This window comes from Sinocyclocheilus grahami, unplaced genomic scaffold (genome assembly GCF_001515645.1).
Source record: "Sinocyclocheilus grahami isolate Dianchi unplaced genomic scaffold, SAMN03320097.WGS_v1.1 scaffold796.1, whole genome shotgun sequence".
Classification (NCBI taxonomy): domain Eukaryota; kingdom Metazoa; phylum Chordata; class Actinopteri; order Cypriniformes; family Cyprinidae; genus Sinocyclocheilus; species Sinocyclocheilus grahami.
In genome coordinates this window covers 136,127-156,841 of record NW_015505975.1, presented here as the reverse complement: position 1 = coordinate 156,841, position 20,715 = coordinate 136,127, and the positions used below count along the sequence as shown (strand labels likewise).

Sequence of the window (20,715 nt, the reverse complement as noted above, 5' to 3'; positions counted from 1 at the left end):
ATGTGCCGGCTGTTTTTCTTGGTGGAGCGGCTGTATGAATGGAGGTGAAGGAAAATAGGGAGGAATTCTGTGCTGGAAACATGACTGCTACATTATACCATCAGAAGTATCTACAGCTCTTTTATTTATTATTAAATTAACCTCTTGGCACTTAGCACTCTTACATGCATCCAGTCAGTTCATCATATTTTTGACCTTCTGAAGAAACTGTAACAAAACTACCCTTTAAAAACAACATCAGCCTAATATCTCCATTCCCAATGTAAAACTGAATGGATCAGTGGAAACTTTTCTTGTAGTTTACTTTGCGCCTCACCATCTGGCATTGCTGTCTTCATCAAATGGATAAATCTGGGTTTGGCACATGCCAGCAGAATGCAACTGTAATGCTGCAGGAGGAGTAATTGTTTAGCATTGTTTTTCATTACTTTGTCAGGTTTCTTACTTCCAAGGAGGACTAGTTGAACATCGTACATTATTTGTTATTTAAAATAGTCATTTATTCTATGTTTGACTGTCTAATTTAATATATCAATGATGTTAGTAACATTTGAACAAGTCTCGTAGTCTCCCATACACAGGGCAATGCAGTACAGAGCCCAAATGGCTGAAAAATATACCAGTATAGATATAGTTAAGCTAATGGCCAAGGGCATAGGACTTCGTTTGAAATTCAGTAATTTTATCACCTGTAAATTGATGTAATTTGCATCTTAACTATCAATGTATCATTGGAGAAATTAATTAGGAAGTCATGGTCATTCAAACCATGTTGATTCAAGAATATAGAACTGTCATTAATGACATCATGCTGATGGTTGAGCAAGAACTTCTGCTAATTAATCGGTTTGTGAACTAAAATATATGTTTATTATTTATATATTTATCCCACAAATTAAAAATTGGTTCCCCTGTTTTATTAATTTGTTCCCTTGTTTTAATTAAATCATGGGAATGAATTAATGTATTACCATGACGTGGCCACACTGTATGAATTCATTTTATTTAAAGTAAAACACTAGGGAACAAAAGTACAATATGGCCACAATTTAATAAAATGAGGAAAATAATTTTGAATTTGTGGTAATGATAAATGATAACTACACATGTATTAGTATTATACATGTATTATAACAATCAAGGCTCATAAAATGTAAAAATCCCTGGTAGGGGTGTGCATATATATATATATATATATATATATATATATATCTCTCAATTTAAGGCTTTTTATAACCCTTTTTAAGATCTGCACGAATAAAAATTAACAGTGTATGAGTGGGGTAGGGAAATGTTTCTGGTAACATTTTTAAAATATAAAATTACATGATTTATAGTTCAAATACAGTTTTTCACAAAAAAACAAAAACTCTAAATGCTGAAAGTGAAATGTCTTTGCGTGCAAGACTAAGGTGATTCCTAGAAGATCACTTACTGTCATCCCTAAAGATGACAGTAAGTACAAGGCATTAGTAGAGCAGGGATCTGTGTTCATTAATCAATGGGTTTGTCTGATGTTTTTGAAATATGTCAACATTTTCAAGTCTTTTTTTTCTGTTGCAAAGAAGTGAAGTGAAAGAGAAATGAAACATTTTCTTTTGTACAGAACCTAACTGCGTATCCAGTTTAAACCCAAAGGTGAAAATCTTGTAATCAGCTGTTCTGCACCATGACCTCCTGGTCAGCAGGGGGCAATGTTTCACAGCTAGAGTAATTCAGCTGAGTATGTTGAGGAGGTGACAATAAATAAATTAAGAAAATGTTTGAATTGCCATTGTCTTGAGTCATATTGATAGAATGAAGGAACCTTTATAGACTTTTGAGGTGAAGTACATTTACTTGGGTCTTAGGGTCTAATAGAGGGTTTCCCGAGTCCCAACTGGGGTTTAGCAAACATTTGGAGATTTTTCATTATACTGCAGAGGTGAACTTCAGTGAACTTCTGTGAAACTGAATAAAATAATAATAATAATAATAATAATAAACATTCTCTGTTTGTGCTCTGAGTTTGTCACTTTTAATGTTCTTTTGAAAATGCTGCATGTGCAAACCATCTTCCCATACTTAAAATGAGAAGCACTTATAACTAGCTGTTGTCACCAAAAGAGAAGCTTTAAGGGCTTCCTGTGGTTTTCCACAAAAAATAAAAGCTTGATGGTTTAACTCTTGAAAATCAGAAAATTAAGACATCCGTAAATATTAGTATTGCAATTTTAAAGTTCTACTGTTAAATAAAGTTATTAATATTTTCTTTCTTTCTTTCTTTTTTTCATTCATTCTTTCTTTCTTTCTGTAGTCATATTTATATATATGTATATGTATATATAATATATATATGTATTTTTATTTATTTTTTTAATTGTGCAGCCCTACAAACAAACACAGTATTTGGTAACCCACTTTTGTTGTGATGACAGCAACAGTCGAGTTGATATGAACAAAACCTGATGATCATGTTCTTGTGTGTGATTTGCGACTGATCCAAAGAGCATTTAACCATCTGGAGAAACAGTCACATGATCAGTTTACTTATTTGATTAGTCACTTAGAAAAAGTCCAGAACCTGAAATATTTATTATTAATTGTTATTATAAATAATTATTATAAAACTTAGTTTATTTTCAAGTTTAATTTAAACACATATTTTTTTTATGTTGTTTCAAAACTTTGGACCCACTGAATTGAATATGTTGCAAGAAATTAATAAAATCAGTAAATAATTATGGGTTCAGCTGATGAAATCTTGACTCAAACTGATGAGCGGTACTGCAGACTTCTTCAGTATATTGCAACAACATAGAAATGTTGCCTTGTTATTTGTATGTTATTATTGTGTATTGTCAGAAAGGGCTGGTTCAGTTCTAGGGGGAGGGCTTTCTCTCTCTCTCTTTCTCACTCGCTCTCACTCTCGCACATGGGCGTGAGACAAAAAGTTGTGTCCCTCCAAAACAACAGAGGAACAACAATCACTAGGGACAGGAAAATGTGCCACCCTTCCAGGTCCGCTGGAGAGAGAGAGAGAAACTGAAGGGAGGGATCAGGGGCCTTTCATTGGAGCTGGGAACCAGAGAGTAGCAAATAACAGAGATCAGGTTGCACATTTCAACAAAAGGCACAGAGCCACCTGAAGGAGAGAGAGGCAGTCCTGTGCCTGAGGTAGAGTATGCGTTTAACATTATAAACTTGCAGAAATTGCGAGAAAGAGAGTGACACACAGGCAGTGGATGACCAAAACCAAAAGTGTCAGTTTGCCTCCCCTTCTGCTCTTTAATGTATGTGTGTGTAGTTAGTCTTGGCGCTGTGTTCATGCAGGATTCACTCACATGTGTGTTTGTGTGTGTTTAGGATAATGTGGCGCTCTTCCTGAAGGGTTGTTTGGAGTTAGGTTTGAAGAGCTCTCAGCTATTTGATCCTGGAGATCTACAAGACACCTCTGCACGCTCTAACAAGTAAGATCAACCACTCATTACACTGTGATTGCGTGTATGTGTGTGCTTGTGTATGTATGTGTATGCCCATGTTCTTGTTTACTTAGAAACACTGTATTTTTGCTATAATTTCTTACATTGCAATATGTTACTTGAACAGTGGAGTTCTACAAATATTTCCAAATAATTAGGTTGCCAGTGGAAAAACATTGAACTCTTATTAAAAGTGATTGATGTATTATTATGATTTCCTGAGTTTGCTGTATAGACTTATTTGAAAAACATCTAATGTCTTCCGTGAGTATTTTAACCATTGTAGTTTATATAGTGGCTTATACACTTTGTTATGACTATACAACATTCATATATATGACCGCACCAATACCATCAGATTAGAACCAAATTTAAACTGAATTAAGCTGAATTGGCACTGTTGTCTTCTGTAGAGCTGCTTTACATTACACTGTTAATGATCTCCAATTGTGTCCAACTGACTCGCGCTGAATAATGACATTGCTGCCTTTTGTAGATCTGTCAATAACTTCTCATTGTTACTTAGCGCTGCACGATAATGGCTAAATGGTTCATTTTTATTATTTTGGTCAAAAATAAGAGGTTGTTGGACTATTTGTCAGATATAAGAGATGGTAAGTAGAGCGGGTAGGTAGCCAAGTAAGTTGCATGGAAGTAACAACGAGACCAGACAAAGGAGGAGTGTACAGTGAGGGCTTATGAAGAGTGACTTGGTTAGTTTAGGCAGGTACAGTGAATCAGAATTCTGGGGATTGTGAATGAGTGGGGTGAGCTGCAGGATCTTGCGTGCTGGTGACTCCATGACAATTACCAGATTACTAAGTGCACTGTTGGTTCTCACATTTCTATTCATGTTTTTAAAAAATTTATTATTAATTTTATTTTAAATACTCTACGGTATAATAGGATTACAGAATCAATGCTATATAAAGTATTTATCTGTTAATTTTAAAAAGTTTATTTTAATTAAGTTAAAATAACTTTTTCCATATTTTTTGTCATTTAGTAAAAATAACATAAAATATTAATTTAATTGCAGCATGTGTTGTTTACATTTAAATAAATGTGATATATATTTGTTTTTACAGTGTGTGCATAATTAAGTCAATATTCTGATTCCTTTCCAAGCACATTTTACCATTTCTAAACCACTCGCAACCTGTCCATAAAACATTTTTTTAATTAGTCTTAATCTATTTCATGACTAAAGATGAATGGTATGTACAGTGGGTACGGAAAGTATTCAGACCCCCTTAAATTTTTCACTCTTTGTTATATTGATATATATATATATATATATATATATATATATATATAAACTCAAACACTTCAAAATGATTATTAGTAGAAAAGTTATTAATATTATCATGGTATTGTTACACACTGATGAACACACTGATTTCATTTAATCAAGTTTTACATTTAAAACCAACACACAACAAAATAAAATTAGCTCTAATGAACAAAAATGTTGACTGAGTGACTTACAACATAACATTGTAATATGTACAAGAAGTTCAAATGTTGTACAGACTGAGTCTGGTTTCTTACTAAATTTTTTTCTCCATTTCTATCACCAATGGTGTTTTGTAATCCTTGCCACTGTCGCCTTTGTCTGTCACACTGCTGCTACATAGAAGACAAGCGCTCAAAGAAAAGAGATTCCAATAGGTTATTTATTTCACAAAACTCAGAAGAATAGGTAATCCACAAACCATCAACGCAATGTTCAAACAATAACCAACCAACTCAAACTGAACAGACAGGAACTTAAATACACAGGCAAATGAGGATAATTAACAAGACACAGGTGAACTAATTAGCGTAATCAAAGAGGAGACAGAAACTAGGTCAAAGAACAAAACAGGTAACCAAAGTCCAAACAGGGTGATAGTGTGAAAGATCGCCCCCTCCTGGAAGACGTGATCTTGCGCCACAGAGAAGAAAAGGGTGAGGAGACAGTGGAGGGATGGCAACATGGGATGGCAAAGGGCTGGCAGAAAGGCAGGCGAGGAGCTAGGGTGGAATAGATGGAGGGAGGAGCCCGAAGAAGGAGGAGATGGGAGATGGTCCAGAGCCCAGCCAGGAAGACGACCCACGGTGGAGCAGACGGAGAGAGGAGCCATGGTGGAGGAAGGGCTGATTACTCCAGGGGGCTGACTGATGCTGGTGAAGCAGGCGGGAGAGGAGGCCAAGGCGAAGACGGAGAGCCATAGATCCAGGGCAACAGAGAGGATCCAGAGGGCCAAGGCGGAGCAGATGGCTCGGGCGACCAAGGCGCATGTGGGTATCTGGAAGGCTGTGGTGAAGCCGGAGTGACAGAGGACCAAAGTGGAGCTGGAGGGAGGCGCCCAATGGAGCCATAGGGACGGAGGGACGAGGCGAAGCCAGAGGAGTGTAGTCCCGAGGCAAAGGCAGGTCAGGCAGGCCAAGGCAGAGCCGAACGGGACGAGGGAGCCTGGCAGAGCTGGTGGACTGACGGGCCACGGCGGAGAGAAGGGAGCTAGGAGTCATGGTGGAGCCACCGGGTTGATGGGCCAAGGCGGAGTCCAGGATTCAGAGGCTGGAGGCAGAGACAAGGGATCCTCCAGCCACGACGCCGATGGAGACTGGCAGACCCGAGAATGCTAGGGACAGGGGAACAATCTCTGTGGTCATGGCAGGACAGACAGACAGTTCAGGGTAGACAAACAGTTCATTGCAGACCTCCATGGTTAATTCAGGAATGACAGGAAGTTCAGAAGAAGACAGGAGACTGGGCATATCAGAATAAGTCTATTAGATCCTCCTGAATCCAGCTCAACCTCAGCGGTGGTGCAGTGGGCGGGGCTTTCCTCTGCGCCCCTGCTCTCCACTGTTTTATCCACTGACGTGTGCGTTGTTGCTGCCTCTCGCACCTGGTCAGACGATCGATGAGGCTCTGGCTCCGGGGCGATCCTCAGTTCTGTCGCTCTCTCTGGCGATGGCTCATCGGTCGACGCGGGCTTTGGCTCTCCGTCTGCGGTGGGCTCTGGCTAACGCTTTGCGCAACGGGGTGATTGTTGGCTGGGTTTTGGGTCGGGAGTGGGACTAGTGTCGTCATCCGCTGGTGCGACAGTCAGGGATGAACCGCATAAAACCAGCACCCACTCCACGTAGGGTAGAGCCTTCTGCCTCGAGGGTCTTCCCCAGACAACTGTGCACATGTAGCGGTGTTGAGGCCAGTGCATAGGAACTTGCATAAGTAGTCGTCCGGGAAGGTGGTCTGATGTGCGAGACCCAGAAATAGTTCCAGGTGCTCCTTGAGGGAACGGTTCCACTGCTCCAGGCAGAGCAGGTTGATGGCGGCAAAGTGATCCATGAAAGAAAACAAAACATTGGCAAAAACGGGAAAATAAACGGGGTAAACATGATGGGTACTGTCTCGTTTTGTGGTTGGTTATTCTTTCACGCTGCTGCTACATAGAACACAAGGGCATGAAAAAGAGAGATTTCAATAGGGTATTTCACAAAACTCAGAACCTTGGTCAGGACCTTGGTTCCCTGAGAGGAGAGAATGAGACATTGCGCAATAGTTGACGGTTTGGGGGTTCCCCTCCTTCCTTGAAATCTCAGGGGTGAAAATTTACCCACCAGTGACGTTCAAGTGGGCAAAATACAGGCGGTCTCCTCCACTCTAGAAGGCGGATACCATTGGATACCATTGCCTCAGATGCGCTCCAGCCACTCACTCATTCATGCAATATAAGCAACCCTCCATCTTAGTGCATCAGTCTGTCCTGTATAAAGCACAAAATGCTGCCTTTAAGAGTTCTCAGGAAACACTCAGGCTGATAGCTGTGGCCTTGGGAGTGTACCAGTTGAGACTGCTTAATAATCTTAATATGTGACCCTGGACCACAAAACCAGTCTTAAGTCGCTGGGGTATATTTGTAGCAATAGCCAAAAATACATTGTATGGGTTAAAATTATTGATTTTTCTTTTATGCCATTAGGAAATATATTTGATATGTAAATATATCAAAACTTAATTTTTGTTTAGTAATATATAGGGATGCACCGATACCACTTTTTCCAGTACTCGCCCGATACCGATACTTTTATTTTTGGTACTTGCCGATACCGAGTACCGATACCAATATTTTCAGTGCATTTGTAAATTTTTTAAATATTAGCTACAGAAACCAAAAGAGTATGTATAATGTTAGTTGGTTAACTTAATTTATCAAATAGATAGTCAAACCAAAATTTATTCAGATACCTTCAACATTTCTCACATTATCACAGTTTATTCGCTATAGTTTAGAAAATGGTAATAAAATATGACAAGAACTCCGAGTTAAACTGTGTCAGAACAAATTCAGCTTGATAATGTCAGATAAATTTGATAGAAAGGTATGTAATGGATGACAATAAACCAAAAATTATTCATACAGCTGTCAATATTTACACAACTATCAATACTTTGTTGGGTGACCCTTAGCCTTAATGACAGCATATAGTCTCCTGGGCATGCTGTCATCCAGGTTCATGCCAACCTGAACTTTTTCTGAATAATTTTTGGTCCCAAATTTGTATCAATTTTACTGGTAGTCCACTGTATGCAGGCTTTAAAAGGCCACACTCCATGTGACCCGCCCTGTTCGGTGGTTCAGTGAGATGCTAAGATGAAGATGTGAGAAACGCTCCAGGATACCAAAGCTCGTGCCAGGCTCCGGCCTAGTCCTTTTCATTCATCAAGTGATTCTGACTCAAACTAGCTCTTTTTCATCAACCAACTTCAGCAAGATCTTGGGGCCTTAAGATTGCATCAGGAATCTTTTTCAGACATACGCAAGTATCAAACTTAGTCGATTTAATTGATGCATTAAGTATCAGTTACACCTTTTTACAAGGTTTGTTTGAACTAAGAATCTGACGTTTTCCCTCAGGTTTTAGATCTGCTGAATATGCAAAATGGTTCCATAAATGTCATTCCTTATGTCTCTTTCTTTAGTGCTAAACTTTAACCCTTTCCTATACCAACTGTTTGTGTGTGTGTGTGTGTGTATGTGTATGTTAGACTGGCTTAATGTGTTTATGTAGTATGTTGGACTAGTTTAAGTGTTTATGTAGTTAATAAAACCTTACTTGTATCACACTTGATGTGTTCATTGTTTACTCATAACCGGAGTCAATAATCATGCAGATTTATGTTACAAACTTATAGAATTGTACAGTAAGAAAGTTATTTCCTTTAACCAGGAAATTAACGTTCTTAGAATTGACAAGACGGTTGACCCTGAGTGGTCAGCTAAATATCTACAGTGGATCTAAAATATGAATAGTTAATTATAACTAGTTATGGTTAATTATTCATATTTCCCCATGAGCTGATTCGCTACACCTCACTTTACATAAATTAACTATAGTGTCCTACACACTAGTAAAAAAATATCAAAAATGATATCTGGTCTCTGAATAAGTTTTGGTTTGACTGTATATCCTTCTGTTATTTTCACACTTAATTATGCCCATTAAAATGTATTTTACAAGTTTTTGTTACTTTCACTGTTCATTTTTTCTCTCTCTATGGTAGCCTACATCATCTTTAATTTAATAGCATTAGAGCTGCTCCATTGCAGCGGCTTTGTACTGTAATCACGCGATTTGCTGTAAAAATGCAGGGAATCACTCGCTATAAATCTCCTAACTGTGATATTTTATAAATAGAAGTCACGTTTTTTTCATCTGAAACGTGCTGCGATTTATTTTCCAAAGCCACTCGTATAATGCAGAAACACTCATGAAGCAAGCAAAACACGCGCAATGCGGCCACACATTTGTACTGGTGCAGAGTGATAGGGACAAGTACAGTACAGCCTAACGCATTTCACACAGGCTATTAATTTCACTTTCGCCAGAAATTCGTGTATGCTTAAGGGTGAAAATAAATGATGTTTATAGTGAATACCCCTATAAATGGTCTTATATTTACGATTTAGTTTTAATCCAAATGATGCGTGCTAAGTGAGCGAACATCAATAAAGATCACACAACAGAAGTGTGCGCGCTCTCTCTCTCTCTCTCCCTTTCTCCCTACCATTAAGTAACTTGGATTGTTTTACTTACTTCTTTTTGACATATCCGACCGAACTACAAACTTTCCAGTGATGTCTGTGAGAAAGGGATATTCACTTGACAAGCTCGCACATCTGCGCCACTGTGCGCTCAATCCACTCAGCGTGCTTTGCTTACCAGCTGGCGCAAATCAGCTATACAGGCATTAATACTGAATGTTTTATATCCATTGCATACATATACTTCGTAGACATCTTTAATCTCTAATAACTCCATTCTGCTGTCTGTTGTCGGTGTTTCTTTGTCTGAATATGGCACTTATCACATGCTGTGTGGTATCGGCGTTTGGTATCGGGGCATTTTAACGAGTACGGCGAGTACAGGAGTTCAGTATCGGGCCCGTACCAGTATCGGTATCAGTGCATCCCTAGTAATATGCATTACTAAGGACTTCATTTGGACAACTTTAAAGGCGATTTTCTCAGTATTTAGATTATTTAGCACCCTCAGATTCTAGATTTTCAAATAGTTGTATCTCGTCCAAATGTTGCCCTATCCTAACAAACCATACACCAATGGAAAGCTTATTTATTCAGCTTTCAGATGATGAATAAATCTCATTTTCGATTAATCAAAATCCTCTCATCCTCCCATGGCGTTCAACTGGTAGTAGCCCTTGCAGAAAAACCTATACCAGATGTGATAAAAAACAAAAAAACAAAGAGGCACTTGTAAGGTGACAAATAATCTTAAATGTTGTCTTGGCTGGGCTAGAACCCTGATCTCCTGGACACAGAGCTGGTACTCTTCCTGAGTGAGCTAACTCCAGTTTTACTTGTAGAGGGAAAAAAAAAACCAAGGAACAAAGTACAAACAAAACCAGAAGCAAGGCTTCCAATAGTCACAACAAAAAAAAAGGAGAAAACAAAACAAGCATAATGGCTTACAAAAGACTCACGGTTAGCAACAGGATACACAGGTAGGTAGGCTCAAGACTGAACAAAACACAATGGCTAAAGCCAAACTTAAATAGGGCCCTACACAGGTGAGTATCATCAACAATAATTGCTAAGCACAGCTGAGAGTTCTTGCCAATGGTTGCCCCCTGGCAACTGGGAGGAAGATTGCAGGCAGCAGACACCCCTTGTGGCTGGGAGTAATACTGCGGGTCATGGCAAGAGTGTGACCCCTAGTGGTTGGAGGAAGTACTGCTGGCTAAATCTTACAGGAGCCCCCTCTTGATGAACGGCTCCTGTCATTCCTTTCAGTGCTGTTTGACTGTTGTTGTTGGAAGTCCCTGATGAGCGCTGGGTCCAGTATGTCTCTGGCTGGTACCCACAAGAGCTCTTCTGGACCCCTCCCCGTACTTTGCGCATGTTCAAAAGTCTCTGCACGGAGTAAGCTGGTTGCCCCCCCACCATCTGAGGAACTGGAGGTGGTCTAACTGCAAGAGAAAAAGGAGAGTAGATGACAGGTTTGAGGCATGAAACATGGAATGTGGGGTGTATGCGCATAAACCTGGGCAATTGGAGTCGGTAAGAGATTGGGTTTATTTTCTTGATAATCTTGAAAGGTCCAATGTATCTAGGACCCAGTTTCCGTGACTCGAGGTGCAATGGAAGGTTTCTAGTCGAAAGCCACACTCTCTGCCTCGGACGGAATGACGGACCAATCCGCCGACGTCGATTGGCCTATTTCTGTTGTTCCCGGGATGACTTTAACAGGGCAGCCTGAGCTCTCCGCCAGACCCCCCGGCACCTCCGGACTAACTGGGCCACTGCTGGAACCTGTGCTTGAAGGTCCTGTTCAAAAAATAGAGAGGGTGGGGGAACCCAAACTGGCATTCAAATGGAGACATACCCAATGAGGAGTGATGGAGGGTGTTATGGGCAAATTCTGCCCAGACCAGCTGGGAACTCTGCATACTCGGATTGTTCGAGACCAGACACCTGAGGGTCTTCTCAATCTCCCTCTAGTAGAAGTAAACTGGGAACCCCTATCAGACACCATATCCTGGGGAAACCCATGAATCCTAAAGACATGTTGCATGAGAAGTCCTGCCGTCTGGCCTGCTGTAGGAATCTTAGGGGTGGGAATGAGATGACATGCCTTAGAAAATCTGTTGACTACAACAATAATCACTGTGTTACCTTGAGAACTGGGGAGGCCACTAACAAAATCCATGGATATGTGGGACCAGGGTCGTCTCGGGATAGGGAGGGGGATGTAGTCTACCTTGAGGGAGGGCGCAAGTGGAACATGCAGCAACCATCCTCCGGACATCAGTTCCCATATTGGGCCACCAAAACTTAGACTGGATCCGCCTCAGGGTTCTTAGGACCCCTGGATGTCCAGATGATGGTGCGGCATGACCCCACTGCAGTACTTTGGACCTTATGGTGTTAGGCACAAAGAGGCGACCCGCTGGGCCATTACCTGGGTCAGGCTGGTGAATCTGGGCCTTCCGTACTGCTGTCTCCAAGTCCCACTGGATGCCTGCCAGCACTCTGTACCTTGGTATGATAGGCTCTGACCTGCCCTCCTCTTCCTGAGACTCGAACGGCCTTGACAGAGCATCAGGCTTAATATTCTTGGAACCAGGTCTGCAAGAGAGCACAAAGTCAAACCGGTTAAAGAAAAGGGCCAACCGAGCTTGCAGAGGATTTAACCTCTTGGCTCCCTGAATGTAAGTGAGGTTCTTGCGGTCCGTCCATATTACAAACGGGTGTTTAGCACTCTCCAGCCAGTGCCTCCATTCCTCCAATACCAGCTTAATGGCCAGTAACTCCCGATTCCCAGTATCATAGTTCTTCTCTGCTGCGGTCAGTCGACGTGAAAATAAGGCACAAGTGTGGAGTTTATTGTCCCTAGCCGCTCTCTGGGACAAAACTGCTCCTACACCCACGTCCAAGGCGTCCACCTCGATAATAAACGTTAACTCAGGATCTGGTAGGGTCAATATGGGAGTTGAAGTAAACAGCTGTTTGAGTCATTCAAACGCCTGGTTAGCCTTCGCGGTCCACTAGAAGGGTGTGCCAGACCTCCTGGTGAGAGCTGTGAAAGGTTCTGCAATGGAACTGAAATTTCGAATAAATCTCCTATAAAGGTTGGCGAAACCTAGGAAGCATTGGACTTGTTTCACTGAATCAGGGTGGGGCCACTCCAAGACTGCACGAACCTTGCTGGGATCCATCTGTACACTGCCACATGACAGGATGGATCCCAAGAAAGAGACTGTAGGGCTGTGGAACTCACTTTTCTCTAGTTTGACGAAGAGGTTGTTCGAGAGCAGATGAGATAGAACCTGCCGGACATGTTGAACGTGGTCCTCATAACTCTGGGAAAATATTAAGATATCATCGAAATATACAAACACACGTTTGTTGAGCATCTCTCTCAGAACATCATTGATAAGGGCTTGGAAGACAGCTGGGGCATTAGCTAGCCCGAAGGGCATCACCTGATACTTGTAATGCCCTGTAGGGGTGTTGAAAGCCATCTTCCATTCATCCCCCTACCTGATTCTCACTAGGTGGTACGCATTCCGGAGGTCTAATTTCGTGAAGATGGTAGCACCCTGGAGAAGTTCAAAGGCTGTGGCCATAAGTGGTAGTGGATATCGATTCTTCACCGTGATGTCATTTAGGCCACGATAATCAATGCAAGGATGAAGACCTCCGTCCTTCTTACCCACGAAAAAACCCCAGCTCCTGCCGGTGAAGTGGAAGGCCGAATGAATCCATTCTCCAGTGCTTTACAAATGTAATCATCCATTGCTGACCTCTCTGGAGCTGACAACGAGAAGAGTCTACCTCTTGGAGGGCAAGTTCCTGGCAGCAATTCAATGGCGCAATCATAAGGTCGGTGAGGGGGAAGGGTATCGGCCCGGGACTTACTAACCACCTCCTGGAGATCTACGTATTCCTGGGGAACTCGAGATAGGTCAGGAGAAGAAACAATCAGAGCAAGAGGTGTTAGTTTGACTTGAGGAACGGCTAGTACCTTAGTTCTTGGCGTATTTGACTCATGCTGGTTCCAGGGTTGTCGTTTAGGCCCCCAAACAGACTAAGGAGATGCAAGAATTCTGGCCATTGGACATGCACATCTCCAACTGGTGAAACGACTAGTTGGCCAGTCAATCTGAGGATTGTGAGAAACAAGCCAAGGCTAGCCAAGGATGACTGGGAACTCGGGTGTGTCTATAATGAGAAAAGACAGAGATTCTTGATGAGAGTCTATTTCAACTGAAATAGGAATGGTACAGTGTGTTACCTGGCCGGACCCCAGAGGTCTGTTATCTAACAAGGTTATATTGAGCTTATCCTGGAGAGTTATTAGTGGTATCCTCCAGCTCTTGGCCAGACTATTGTCCATAAAATTCAATAAACAATAAAGTCAATAAATGCAGAACCTTTGTGCCAACCATTGCCCCAGGAGAAATACATCATTGTCGAGAATCCAGCTGTAGATCAGGGGTCAATTATTTCTCTCGTCTCAGCTCCCCTCTCTCTGGACGAGAAATCTCTTTTCCCACAAGTTTAGGGCAATGATTTCGAAAGTGCCCCAGTTCACCACAGTACAGACACTGCCGCTCCCGCATACGTTTGTCTCGTTCAGATTGTGATAAGCGATTTTTTCCAACCTGCATGGGTTTCTCTGTGGACAGAGGCTGGAAAGCAGATTGAACTGGACTGACGTAGCTTTGGGCTGTGACTTGGTCCTGTTGTCTCTCGGCACTCCTATCCCTGATTCGATTATCCACTCGGATGGCGACATCGATGAGGGAATCCAAGTTAGACGCAGGATCTCGGAACGCCAGTTCATCCTTTAGCTCAGGTGCAAGAGCCTGATGAAATGCTGCTTGAAGAGCCTGTTCATTCCAGCCACTCTCCACTGCCAGAGTACGGAACTCAATAGCCATTTCTGCTACACTGCGTGCTCCTTGAGTGAGTTGAAGTAATCGTTGGTCATTTCCCACTCCTCCTCCTGGGTGATGGAAGACCCTCCTCCTCTCTGCTAGGAATTGCTCCAGAAGTAAATGGTGAATGATGCTCCAAGAGAGCCGTAGCCCATTCCAAAGCTCTTCCGGTTAATAAAGTGATGATATAAGCCACCCGACTGCCCTCTGTAGGAAAACTACTGGGTTGCAGTTGGAAGGCTAGAGAGCATTGGGTGATAAAACCTCAACAACCCCTGTTATTTCCATCATATCTTTCAGGAGGTGGTAGCCTGGGCTCAAGAAGAGGGCCCTCTGGAATTGGTTGAGGTTGAGGAAGGATGGGCGGTGGCGTAGGTAACTCAAGAACCTCCTGAGATGGGGGATTTCGGGGGCAAGGCTAGAGAGTCCAAACGCTGAAGTATTTCTGTGAGTATCCGTTCATGATGGTGAATAGCAGTAGCTTGATTGGTGAGCTCAAATAATATTCTCTCCACATTTGATGAAGGGCCTTGACTCTCTGCTGGGTTCATTTTTGGTTCAGTCTTGCTGTAATGATACAGAAGCAGGGACGGCCAGACTATAGACAAATAATCTTGAATGTTGTTTTAGCTGGGCTAGAACCCTAATCTCCTGGACACAGAGCTGGTGCTCTTCCTGAGCTAACTCCAGGTTGAGGATTTCTTAGACCCAAGTGCAGAGGAATGACAAAATTTCACGGAGACGAGAGATACAAACTCCAAGTAGTTTTACTTGTAGAGATAAAAAAAAAAACAAGGAACAAAGTACAAACAAAGCCAGAAGCAAGGCTTCCAATAGTCACAACAACAAAAAGGAGAAAACAAAACAAGCACAATGGCTTACAAAAGACTCACAGTTAGCAACAGGATACACAGGTAGGTAGGCTCAAGACTGAACAAAACACAATGGCTAAAGGCAAACTTAAATAGGGCCCTACACAGGTGAGTATCATCACAATAATTGCTAAGCACATCTGAGAGTTCTTGCCAATGGTTGCCCCCTGGCAACTGGGAGGAAGATTGAAGATCTAAAACTGATGTTTAGCCTTCGTCTTGTAACACTGTTACAGCCCCACCGAGATGGTGATGACTGACTGGGTGCTATGACTGATTCCTATATCTGTCATGACAACTCTTGGAGAGTTTAGCATAGTAATATACATGGTAATGCTAATGTGTTTGGTCTTGGCAGAATAGATCTGACTTGCTACTGCCAATACATCCACAGGTTTGCTGCTGTGAGCATGAAGCAGAAATACTGCTGCTGCACATATAACATATATGAAATACCCCCCCCCCCCCCCCAACAAAGCAGGAGACACAAAAATATGTCAATATATGCATGTCGCTGAGTGTAAGAATATATACTGCTGCATCAGCAGATATTCACACACATACTGTAGAAAGAATGAAAACAGGACTGAATAAAACAAAACACCCCCCAAGCAAGCAGACCTATCGCCAAGACAAATGCTGCTGCTGCTCCAAAAAGCCTTGTGAACTGCCTGTATTACTATCTATGTTTGCCTGGGCTACCGTCTCATCCTGTTTTTTTTTTTTTTTTTGCCGCAATGACCATATACCCCAATGTATATAAATGCATGACCCCAATAACGGTCATACATTTATTTTGCAATGTCTGCCCTATTGCATTTTCATGGGCAGATAATAATTTTTGACTTTTCAGTGTGAGTTTAATATGTTTTTTGGCCCATTTTACCTTTCAGACATCATTAGCAATTACATATCACTTATAAATGGTTATATACAAAAGTAATAGTAGTTATAGGCTTTAAGTGTACAAACTTCCTCCATTTTGCTGTTTTTTCTCATAGCCACAGCATGTAGATATTAAACAAAGGTGTGTTTGTCCACTGCACTGTCTGTCGTCTCAGATGTCCCACTCAGAGTTCATGAGTGCGGTAGTTTCTTCTCAGTGAGGGATAAGCCATCAGGCATGAAGAGGTCTTTCAGAGACAGCACACTGAAACTACAGTAAATCAAAAAGATTGTCTTGCTCATAGGATTGGTTTTGTCAAGGTTTTGTCAAACTGAATGCACAAGAGAGATATAATTTCATTCTCCCTCTCTGTTAGTGTATGTGTTTTTGCTTGTGTCATAGTGTCGCAGTTCAGAATTACACAATTGTGTAAATCGGTGTTTAAATATTTTACCAGATTGTTGTTATTTAGTCTGAAGGTCCAGACAGAAAACCTGTTTTTTAATTCTTGCATTACATCATCTTTGGCACAATTTATGATTTATTTTAAACCGACTGTTTAAAAGTAGGGTTGGACAGTATCACAGTATGCACAAAGCAAGAATTATGTTTTTCTTTTAGTTTTTAAAAGTGCCAAAATAATAAAGTAAATATAGCACCTTTTTTGACAACTATGTTTAAATCTTTCAAATTGCTCAAATTACTGCCAGTATGAATGTTGCTTTAGGCTGATATTATATTAGTAGTAATTATTTTATTGTTTATTTGGTCATTTATTGTTTTATAATTTTTTTTAAATATATATGTATTTTTCAGTGAATCAGTTTGCTTGATAAAAGTGGTTTAATGAAAATATATTCCATTAATAATTAACAATTATGTAAAAAACATTTCTGTAATATTAAAACAAAAGCAAGGCACTTAAGGTCATTACAATGCCCTTTAGCCTCCTCTATTAAAAATATAGTATATCCTCCTGTGCTTATTTCTGAACTGAACTTTTTGTTCTCTTAAAATCTACATGTGTCTGTGTGCATGTCTGCTGCACACCTATACTGGCCTATCTTTTTCCATTCCTGTCTCTCTTTCATTCATATCGCAATCATCACTCTTTCCACTGGATCACAGACAAATCTATGAAATGAGCACAGAACTGAAGTATGTAGATACTCTGCTTGCTGATGGAAACAATGAATGCTTTTGACAGATGAAGGGAGAGAGACAGACAGAAGGTGCTATCAGAAGAATGATCTAATATGTATTGGAATCTGTCATGTGGTGTTGACCAAAGCCTATCTTACAGGAGGAAAGCTTAGAAAAACAGACCGCCCTCTGATTCAACAGACATGAAGGAAACCAGAAATTACTGGTGCTTTAACTAGCAGTCTCTCTCACCCCCTCTCTTTTTTCTTTACAATAGCCTTTTCTTTACAATAAAAAATATATATATTAGAAAATAAAAACTTGGACACATGAGGTAGAGGTAGTTTGAAATGTCAGAAGCTTTCGGTGTCTAGAGATGATCAAATGAACTGAGAGACACTCCATGCAGGGTCCCCAACACTTGATGATTTGAAAGTTTTGAATTTTGAAAGATTAAAATATTTTTTACGTAGATAGTAAGATCATTTGCGTTATTTCTCACTCACCTGTTTTCTTTTCTTTTTTTATCTAAATGATTGAGTTACATAAAATGAGTCCACTTACACGTCTTTCTTATTCTTGGTCTTTCTCACAGAGGTCCAGACAACAACAAGAAGTTAAAAAATGTAAGTAAAATCTTCAGTGCCATGGCACTGTGTATATATGTATCACAAAGGCTGCTTTATGTGTATCAGTAAAAACGTAATAATTTGTAGCATAAATATATTTTTGAGCTAATTACTCAGAAAAGAAATGAAGTTGCTCCAACTAATGGATTTGTGGGCATGAAACCAATTAATCTTATCTTTTTCAGTTAAAATCAACAGCTTGCTTAAATATAATGAAAAGTAAGATATTACTTGTCACTGGCATTAGTACAGTCATTGCACAAAGAGTCAAATGAAATTTGTTTTAAGAAAGTCAGTTAACAGAAATTTGTGTTACATTACATTTTCATGATCAGCATTATTATGTCAACAGAACTTATCAAAATGATATCAGAACTCATTATGTTGGCAACTTCAAAGGTTTGATTACATTTTTAACTTGCACAATTACAGTAATGTATTCTATACACTAGGACTAGGTAAATCAAATGGGCGTCTTATTTAAGCAGTTAACACAAAATGATGAAACACCTCCTTTCCTTTGTTTTTCTGGAACAATAACAGGATTATTCTCAACAAATATATGATTATAGACCACTGAATGATAACACATATGACTGAAGAACACCACTGCTTTTTTTGCGATGATTTGTGATCATGAAGTTCGGTGTCAATAAGGGGTATTATCATACATATTATACAATACTTTCACTGTAGGATTCAGATTGGCTCTTTATTTTAGTGTCACTACAGATGCTCTGTATATGGAGGGCTGAGTGGAATATTCACATATAAAACTGAGTGAAATATTCGAACAGATCCAAAAGTGCTGGAACAGCCCAAAAATTACATCATATACTACTGTAGGTCGTTGCCATTTAAAAGTTCGGGGTTGGTAAGCTTGTTTTAATGTTTTTGAGATAAGTCTTTTATGCCCTCTAAGGCTGTCTAAGGCTGTATTTATTTGATTAAACAATTCAGTAAAAATAGTAATGTTATGAAATATGATTACAATTTAAAAGAACTGTTTTCTATTTGAATAATTTGAAAATATAATTTATTCCTCTTCAGTGTCATTTTATATTATAATCTTTATTTTTATTGTGATAATATTTCATATTTCATAATATAACTTCTAATTCAGTGTAGTATTTGGTTTGACATAATTTAATTAGAAGTTGTCATAACTCAAAAATACTGATGCAGACTGTTGCATTCATTGTATTTTTAGAGTGCACATCACAGTATAGCACATTAGTTTCTGTGCGGCTTTTCTGTTTGTAAAGAAATAAAGGCACTTTGTTAATGAATTAATGAATGAATGAGCATAAAGATAATAAGATACACTGACTGAGGAATATTTTGACTGTGTTCCTTTAGGTTTTGATCAACATCTACTGGCTGGGCCGAGCAGCCAATTGCAGCACCACATACAACGGGCCCACCCTGGACCTGCACAAGTTTGAGGAATTGCTGTCACAGATGAGAAAGGTAAAAACAAATCAAAACCATTTGCATTTCTATCTGTCATTAACACTAGAAATGTGATTTTATATAATTGGTGGCATGTACAGAACAGAACATCAATCCGATAAATGTCAGCATATTTATTAGTTTGTCATGAATCCTCAAATCAGAGACCAGAATATCATAAAGTTTGAGAGTGGACTCTTGACTTGGACCACCCGGATTTGGACTTTTTCAGATTTTTGTGGCACAAAAAAAAAAAAAAAAAAAAAAAAATTTGGGGGGAAAAAAAAAAAAAAAAAAAAAAAAAAGAATTTGCGGTGGATTTTCTAAAATATTGTGTTGATGTTTGCAGCATTTTTGTGTTGTTTTGCAGTGGGAACCCACCAGTAATTATTAATAATAATTTTTTGTAATTAGTATTAGTAACACGAAATGTGCAATTACTTGTAAATATTTTTGTGCATAATTATAGAAAACAGTTGTTCACAAGACAATGGTAAAATTCCAACAAAGAAATATACCTATTTCTGCTTTTCTGAAAACGAAGGAGCGAGGAGAAACGGAGTAGAATAAATCAAAAGGGTTTTATTAACAAAGGCTGGGGATCACAGGACTCGACACATCAGGATGACAGGATGACGTTCAACGGCTAACCAAGAACAAGAACTGGAACACACTTTAAATACACAGGAACTGATGAGGTGAAGACGAGGGACACCTGGAACTAATGACAATCAACATTGGAAACACCTGGGAACAATGAACTCAAAACACGAGACACAGAAACTGGGTAACAGAGCACATGGGGAGCAAAGACACATACAAAACCTGGCCCAGAGTCTGACATTACTCCGGGGGGGCGCGCTCTGGAGGCCTCTAAGAGCAGGGTTACCAGACGGGAGGCCTCCAGAGTGGACGCCATGGTGGATCTGCCAGCTCCGGGTGCCATGGTGGAGTAGGGAACACAGGAGGCCATGGCGGAGTAGGGAACACAGGAGGACATGGTGGTATAGACAGTTCCGGTGGCCAGGCTAGAGCAGCCTCCGAGGCCACGACCCCAGCCCCCGCCTTGGCCTCTACGGCTGGAGCCCTACTACCCCCCCCCCAAAAAAAATCTTGTTCCGGTTCCCAGACACACTGCCGCTCTGCCCTCCCCCAGCTGGGTAAACTCTTCTGCAATGCCTGGTGGACGGCGATGGCTCCTCCGGGTTCAGGCAGCTGGCAGGAGTCCCCCGTTCCCTGCTCCTCCCCATCATGGCAGATGGCAGCAGGCTCCGGCCTCAGGCGAACGGCGGCAACTCCTCCGCTCCCTCACCGA

The 20,715-nt window shown here is 40.6% G+C and overlaps 1 protein-coding gene across 6 annotated transcripts in view; it reads left to right on the top strand.

The window, feature by feature from the left end:
- limch1b (LIM and calponin homology domains 1b) overlaps nucleotides 1–20,715 on the top strand; it is a 282,167-nt gene that overhangs the window by 128,803 nt on the left and 132,649 nt on the right. For 5 of the 6 annotated variants that reach the window (XM_016246396.1, XM_016246398.1, XM_016246395.1 and 2 more), the window contains exons 4-6: nucleotides 3,346–3,449; nucleotides 17,915–17,945; nucleotides 19,308–19,418. In XM_016246396.1, coding sequence (XP_016101882.1) covers nucleotides 3,346–3,449; nucleotides 17,915–17,945; nucleotides 19,308–19,418 — 246 coding nt within the window. Of the gene's footprint in view, nucleotides 1–2,949; nucleotides 3,157–3,345; nucleotides 3,450–17,914; nucleotides 17,946–19,307; nucleotides 19,419–20,715 lie in introns of those variants that run through there. The other variant, XM_016246400.1, reaches the window with a different exon arrangement.